The sequence below is a fragment of the Bison bison genome, unplaced genomic scaffold, assembly GCF_000754665.1.
Source record: "Bison bison bison isolate TAMUID 2011002044 unplaced genomic scaffold, Bison_UMD1.0 scf7180017864192, whole genome shotgun sequence".
In the NCBI taxonomy this organism is placed as follows: domain Eukaryota; kingdom Metazoa; phylum Chordata; class Mammalia; order Artiodactyla; family Bovidae; genus Bison; species Bison bison.
In genome coordinates, this window is record NW_011494764.1 from 3701895 (window position 1) to 3710187 (window position 8293).

Consider the following 8293-nt stretch of genomic DNA (forward strand, 5'->3'; position numbering starts at 1 on the left):
AAAGTTATGACCAACCTAGACAGCATATTAAAAAGAGAGACATCACTTTGCCAACAAAGGTCCGTCTAGTGAAGGCTATGGTTTTTCCAGTGGTCATGAATGGATGTGAGAGTTGGACTATAAAGAAAGCTGAGCACCAAAGAATTGATGCTTTTGAATTGTGGTGTTGGAGAAGACTCTTGAGAGTCCCTTGGACTGCAAGGAGCTCCAACCAGGCCATCCTAAAGGAGATCAGTCCTGGGTGTTCATTGGAAGGACTGATGTTGAAGTGTTGGCTTTTGTCAAATGCTATTCACTTTCTTTCATCTTAGAATGTCTTAATTTCTCTTTATTCCTAATGAATATTTTCACTGGGTATAGGATTCTCAATTGACAACTCTTTTCTGCTAGCTCTTTTGAACAATACTGTGCCACTCTCTTCTGGCCTCCATGGTTCCTGATGAGAAATCCTCTTTACTTGAATTTTTTCTCTAATTGATAAGACATTATTTTTCTTTGACTGCTTTCAGGATAACTTTTCCTTTCTTCCCTTTCCTTTTGGCCTTAAGCTATTATAAGTTTAATTATGATGTACCTTGAAATGGATTTCTTTGAGTTTATCCTGTTTTCTCAGATTTTCAAATCTGTAAATTTAATGTCTCTTGCCAAATTTGGGACGTTTTAGCTATTTTATTCTTTGATTTTTCTTTTTTTAGCTTCACCCTCCTTCTCTTCTATGACTGATAACAAAAATTTTAGATCCTTTGTTATTGTCCTATAGGTCCCTAAGGTTCCATTCTTTTTTCCTTTTTCAGATTGTTTCCTCTCTATCAGACTAGATGATTTCTATTGTTCTGTCTTCCATTTCACTGATTCTTTCCTCTATTCCTCTATTTCCTCTATTCCTCTATTCTTTTCCTGTGCCCATCCACTGAGCTTTTTATTTCAGTTATAGTATTTCTCAGTTCTGAAATTTCCATTTGGTTCTTTATATCTTCTATTTCTTTGACGAGACTTTCTATTTTCTTATTCAGTCTTCTGTTTTTCATTTAAGTATTTAATAATTGCTCACTGAAATAATTGGCTGCTTTAAAATCCTTATCAGCTAATTCCATCATCTCTGACATCTTGGTTTTAGTTTGTATTGATTACCTTTTATTAAGTTGACATCTTCTTGGCACTTGATATGACAAGTGATTTTCAACTGAAACCTGGATGTTTTGTATTATATTATTAGAATCTACATCTTCTGTCTTAGGTAGGCTTCTCTTACACTACTACAGGAGGGAATGGGGTAAAGGCTACTGCGTTATTACTACCAGGTCTCTAAGTTCCCCATTTGGCCTCCATTGGTATCCAAGTTAAGTGAGAAAGCTCCTTGTTACTGGTGGGCGGGTGTAAGAATTCTAGTTTCTTACATGTCTCCACTGACACTCTGGCACATGGCAGTGGGCTTATTACCACTGGCAATGATGAAAATCTAGACCCCCCCACTGGGCCTGCTCTGACCCCACTCCAGTAGGGAATGGGTGCAACATCTTGTTATCAGTTGACGGCATGAGTCCAGGCCCTATATGGAGTCTCCACGAGGGTGAGGGACTTGTTACCAGCTAGTGGGGATGAAAATCTTTGGCTTTAAGTGATACTACCTCTGTGTGAGTATCGGGGTACCTAGTCACAGCCTTGAGAGGGTAGAAGTCTAGGCTCTCCCTTGGCACTTGCCAGCATGGATGAAGTTTTCTGTCCTTTGAGGCTGGCCTAGTCCTTTGGGTAGAGAGAGTGGGATTTGAGGGAGGCTTTTCTGGTCTGTGTCTGATGTTTATGGATTGCCAGCTTCTTTAGTTTCATGTCTGGAAATGTGAGGCAAAAAGAAAACCCAGTCTAACTAGGTTGGTGTCATTTCTCAGGGGTTAAAGTGTCTAGGTGGTCTGGCTCCTTTATTCCACTTTTCAATCGTATTATGTTTGTTTTATATATAATGTCCATGATTTTTACTTGTACCATCATCTTAGAAGAGGCAGCCTTTTCAGTTTCTTTATAGTTATTAAATATCTGTTCAGTTTCATAATATATTTTGAAAATGATTGTCCCAGTTACTAGGTGACTGCTGGCTTAAGTTGTTCTTTTCAGGTTTTATATGATTCCTGATAATTTGATATTTAAACTGTTTTATTGTGTATGTATTTTTAATGTTATTGCCCATAAATCTATTTCTGTATATAGCTACAAACTGAAAGTCTTAGCTGAAGGCCCATTTCACAGATCTTACGATTTCTACAGAGAGTTAGATTGGTGTGTAGTGACCATGGCCCTACATATCCGTAATCTCTAAAGGGGAAGTAATAATAACTATTTTCTCATGGTATACTACCATTCCTAGGGAAACAGCTCAACATACACTCAATAGATGTGCCATAAATGGTTAATTGCAACTCTTCTTCTAGGATATTGTGTATGAAATTATTCTAAAAGTGAATTTTTAAATAATCATAGAGGTTTGAGTGAACATTTTTACTTACTAGAATACCTAGCATAGTGTCAGGAAATAAATTATTCCATTACTGTTACTTTTTTTTGTTGGTACCATTTGGTGCCAAGGGACAATATGAGAGAACTGGGCTGTGCATGGATTATTCTGGTTACTGTTAGGGTATAAATAGGACATTTGAATTAGCTACTAATTTAACATGTGTAGTAGTGGGGAGCATTAGTTATTTTAATTCACAGAAATGATTTTCAAGTTATGTTGGGATATTCTTGAACTGGTGTGCTTTTCAAAATATAGAGCCTTATTTCTATCTACAGTTTAACAATATTTTACTAGATTTGAACACTGTTCTCCAACTAATTGATTATATATAAAAGAATGGTTATTTGTAATATGTGCTTCTTTCAGTGTAATTGTTAACTGACATTTTTTGGGCAGAATCAGAAAACTGATTTGTCCAGAAGGAAAGAGTGAAATAGTAATCAAGTGTTGAAACTCTTAGCCATTGTCGTGTGTGTGTGTGTGTGTGTGTGTGTCTGTATGGTATCTGAATATGATAAATGATAGACAACTTGCTGGAAATTAAGCAAATGGAAATGTTGATTAGAAATACTTAATAAAACTTTCTATAATACACTTTATATTTGTGCTACATTAAAAGTCTAAGAAGTGATAAGCCTTCTTTTATAGTCCTGCCTATTTAAAACTGACTGTGATTAAAATGTAATTTGTAGGGTGCTGGTATAGAAATATATCCTGGGAGTAAGTGCACTCTGAGTGATAACGGGATCCATCACTGCAAGGAAGGGATCCTCATTAAGGTGAGCCCCTGCTGAGACACCCTCTTTCCAAAGGGTAGAATTTAGGTTTTAGAATTTTAAATTTAGAATTTAGGTTTTACCTAAGAAACAGTTATGTTTTATGAAATTCCCATGTTATTTGTTTTCTGTTTTAAAAAGCATAAACAGTGTATAAATTTTAATGATATCAATAGTTGGTGGTTGAAAGTCTCTTATGAATACTTTGCTGCCCCATAGCTCTGCAAAAAGAAGAGAGGAATGCTGTGTCATTCACAGCTCAGATTGTGCTACCACATATTAATAAGCATAGCTTTCTATTTTACTTTTAGAATAGCCTGAAAAAAGTGAGATTTTTAAAGCAGGCAGTGTTGAATGTGACGGTTCCTTGAAACATTTTTTTCAATGTCACAGGACTTCTTAGATGAACATTATGACATTCCCAAAATATCCATGGTGAATAATGTCATACATAATAATGAAGGTTATGGTGTTGTCTTGGTGAAACCTACAATTTTCTCTGATCTGCAAGAAGATGCCCAAGATGAAACTGAAGGTATGGTATATTTAGTAATTTTCTAAATAAAATCTCGACCTAGTTTATTTCAGCATTAAGCTCTGATTAAAGATAGAAATCTTCTACTTAAAAAAAGATAACTAGCATACACTTAGGCACAGAGATAGAGAACTTGGTAAAGCTATAATATGGAGTCTAGGTGTGAAAGAAACTTTCAAAGTCAGCTGGTCAAAGCCTTGATGTGTGGTTTCTGTAGTCCTGCAGTTCCCTTCTCATGTTCGGTTTTCTCTAAATTTATAAAATAAGGATGGGCATACACTAGCAATGGAGGCTATTGCTAACAAATCCTGTTAGCATTTAAGGATGGAGGCAGGAAAATGAATATTCCAGGTTGAAAACTGCATTTGACTGGAGGGGATCATAGAGTTTGCCTCTATTTTTTATTTGTAAAAGTAAATGTCTCCCTGACAGCTGTCTTTCTTGGCAGCAAAGCTGAGCTAACTCAGTTGGAAATTCTTGAATTTTTTTTTCATTTATTTATTTATTTTAATTGGAGGCTAATTACTTTACATTATTGTGGTGGTTTTTGCCATACATTCACATGAATCAGCCATGGGTGTACATGTGTTCCCCATCCTGAACCCCCCTCCCACCTCCCTCCCCATCCCATCCCTCAGGGTCATCCCAGTGCACCAGCCCTGAGCACCCTGTCTCATGCATCAAACCTGGACTGGCGATCTATTTCACATATAATATACATGTTTCAATGCTATTCTCTCAAATCATCCCACCCTCGCCTTCTCCCAGAGTCCAAAAGACTGTTCTTTACATCTGTATCTCTTTTGCTGTCTCATATATAGGGTCATCGTTACCATCTTTCTAAATTCCATATGTATGCATTAATATACTATATTGGTGTTTTTCTTTCTGACTTACTTCACTCTGTATAATAGGTCCCAGTTTCATCCACCTCATTAGAACTGATTCAAATGCATTCTTTTTAATGACTGAGTAATACTCCATTGTGTATATGTACCACAGCTTTCTTATCCATTCCTCTGCTGATGGACATCTAGGTTGCTTCCATGTCCTGGCTGTTGTAAACAGTGCTGTGATGAACATTGGGGTACACATGTCTGTTTCAATTCTGGTTTCCTCGGTCTGTATGCCCAGCAGTGGGTCTGCTGGGTCGTGTGGCAGTTCTGTTTCCAGTTTTTTAAGGAATCTCCACACTGTTCTCCATAGTGGCTGTACTAGTTTGCACTCCCATCAACAGTGTAAGAGGGTTCCCTTTTCTCTGCACCCTCTCCAGCATTTATTGTTTGTAGACTTTTTGATAGCAGCCATTCTGACCAGCGTGAGATGGTACCTCATTGTGGTTCTGATTTGCAGGAAATTCTTGAATTCCAAGCCATGACCCAGATCACTATGAAATCTCAGCCATGCAGGATTATGCCTTGGCATGGGTGAGGAACATTTAAAGGATGATGAGTAGTCCTTCTCATCCTTCAAGGTCCACTCCAGCTATCTGTTCTTTTTCTCCTCATAGTTCTATAGGTCAGAAGTTAAGGTGAGCTTGGCTGGGTTATCTGCTTAGGGTCTCACAAGGGTGAAAGTGAAGTATCAGCTGGACAGGGTCCTTATCTGAAATCTCTGGGAGAGAATCTGCTTCCAAATTCCTTATGTGTTGGCAGAATCAATTTCCTTGAGGTTGTAGGACAGAGATCTCTTTTTTTTAATTGTTGTTGCCAGCTGTTGGCTAGGGGTTGCTCTCAGCTCTTAGGGATCACTCTTGGGTTATTGCCCCATGACCCCCTCCATTTCAGCAACAGAGGACCTCCCTCAGAGCAAATCTCTCACGCTTCAAATCTTTCTCACGCTTTAAATCTCTTTATGCTTTCTTCTTCATCATCCAGCCAGGGAAAGCCTTGCTGTTAAAGGATTCATATGATTAGGTTAGGAATACCTGAGTTATATCCTTTTCTTAAGGTCTGATAAGTAACCTTATCTGCAAGGTCCTTTTACCATTTAACAGTCGTAAAAGTAACAAGGGGCAGGCATCACAGGGCCATCTAGAATTCTGCCTATCATAGGCAATCACTTATAAAGCTGCTAAATTGGGAGTTCCTTTAGGGAAACTAAAGTACTAGTACTGTCCTGTTTATCTTTGTATCTAGCTTCTAATACAGTGCTTGTAAATATCCAGGAGAGGTCTGTTGAATGAATGAGATCTAGGATAAAAAGAGAAAATTCGAAGTTGGTAATCATACAACTGTATGAGAGTCAGGAAAGCTTGACAATTAATACAACTGCTTGTTGAGACACTATGGCAGAGAGTTTGGAAAGTCCAGTCAAATGACACAGGACCCCTTGACAGAAAAAACTTGAAAGCTGTGATAGACTGTAGAAATACATGTTTTAGTTGGGGTGGTTTGTATATTTAACTCAATTTTTATAATTTTTTTTTTCCAGAAAATAAAGCACTTAAAGTTCAGACAAGTGGAGAGGCAGATGTAGCTGAAAGAGTGGATCTGGAAGAGCTGATTCAATGTGCAACTGGTAAAATGGAGCTTTATGCGAGAGCTGAGCTTTCTGAGCAAGTTGAAGGCAATTGTGAAATTGTAAATGAACTAGTTGCTGCCTCCACACAAAAAGGCCAGATGAAGAAGAAAAGGTTGAGTGAACTGGGGATCACACAAGCTGATGACAACTTAATGTCACAGGAGATGTTTGTTTCAATTGTGGGGAACCAGTTCAAGTGGAATGGGAAAGGGAGTTTTGGCACATTTCTTTTCTGACCACTGTGATGTAAATAGATAGCAAAATATTGAATTTTGCACGTTGCCCCCAAGAATCACTGCTGCTATCATACTTTGCTTCATGTCTATATTTTGTATCTGATATATTCAGTTGGATTTGAGTGAAATGTAGCTTTATTTCTCTCGGCAAGTGTTGCACGTAAAACACTCTCTCTCTGTTTAATAAAGTCATAAAACAAAATAGAAAACATTTGGAGATTCGTATCCAGAAAGTCTTGCTTTCTCAAATACATAGTTCCCACATTAAGTCTATTAATAACTTTCTAGTATAAATATACTTTAGCACTTCAAAGATGAGGAAGAAAGGCAGAGAATGCCAGGTGCGTGCACAAAAACGTAGTGTATCAAGATGCAGTATTCTTATAGTTGTCTTTTTAATCCCAGTTACAGTGAGTCTGATAGCCATGCTTTATTTGCATAATACTTGTAATATTTGCATAAAGCTTGTAATATTTGCATTAAAGCTTTTATGATTGGGACGTGACCTGCCTTATCAGACATATTGAGAATCTTGAGAAGAAATGCCTTTTTATGCTGAACTATGTAATCATCAAAGCAATAATGGCATAGCAGGTTTGAAACAGGAATGAAACGTGTTCTTCAGAGCCAGTGTGTACATAGAGCATTTTCCCTGTTGCTGAATATGAATGATTAAAAAGAAGGTACTTTTCTTTCACCATAAAAGTACTCTGATCAGATTTCTTACATAGGCAAAATGATTACCTATAAACATATCAGCTCTATGTTCTTGATATCTTATTGTAAAGTACAGCTTTTTAAAATATTTATATTATAAGAAAGTATATGTGACATTAATGTTCCTACTGATTAAAATTACAATGATGAAAATAAGAAATTGAATCTTGTGATATTTTTTCAAATGCATTATGGGCCATAGTGCACGTGTGCACGTGTGATCCTTTGAAGTACATACAGTATTTTGACATCATTTTAGTGTTTCAGAAAGACTATTAAAATGTTTTCTCAGAGAAATTGTTTCTTAAATTTGAATAAGTTGTAATTTTATTTTTCAGATGCTAAAAAGTGTGGAAGGATTTGTGTTAGACTTTTCGTTTGACCATTGCAAGGCATTTTTCTTTTACTCTTTAAATCCTATTCCAAAAGTAATACTAATTAATTCTGTGTCACTTGAGCTAAATTCTTTTTTGAAAACCATTTATTCAACTTAAAAAGATCAAATTGGTTTTCGGATTAAATTTCTGTTTTATCTTAGAGTTTAGATTTTGTTTATTTTCTCTTGTAACTTACTAGATAGAGTGTCAGGAGAATGACCAGGTAAGTAAAGTTAATACCTTCTTTGTTCCTTATTATAGGATGATGGTTTTTCAGATTTCATTTCTATCTCAGTTTAAATCTAACCTTACTATATATTAATTTTTGTTCAAATGATGAGTTAGTGAATAGACAAGTATATTCTTATTTAAGTTACATAGAGTCCATTTTGCTTATTGGGGAGGATTGAGCATCTCAGATAACTTAGTTCAGGGAGTATAGAGAGAGCCCTCGAGGGATTTGACAGTTGAAGTAAAAATACTGACATGGAAAAAGTTTTTACTTGAGATTAAGTATTAATATATAGTCAAATCTACTCTTCTGAGTCTTGTGACTTGTTTACATAGGGCTTGTCCATTACAAGCTTATAAAAGTATTTTATATTATCTTCTAGTACAAG

General features: G+C 36.4%; 1 protein-coding gene across 1 annotated transcript in view; it reads left to right on the forward strand.

The window, feature by feature from the left end:
- The window catches only part of SHCBP1 (SHC SH2-domain binding protein 1), a 35477-nt gene extending 28687 nt beyond the window's left edge, over positions 1 to 6790 (forward strand). Inside the window, exons 11-13 of the mRNA XM_010843914.1 lie at positions 3202 to 3288; positions 3679 to 3820; positions 6254 to 6790. Coding sequence (XP_010842216.1) covers positions 3202 to 3288; positions 3679 to 3820; positions 6254 to 6579 — 555 coding nt within the window. The 3' untranslated portion in view covers positions 6580 to 6790. The remainder of the gene's footprint in view (positions 1 to 3201; positions 3289 to 3678; positions 3821 to 6253) is intronic.
- Positions 6791 to 8293: the final 1503 nt, after the last annotated feature.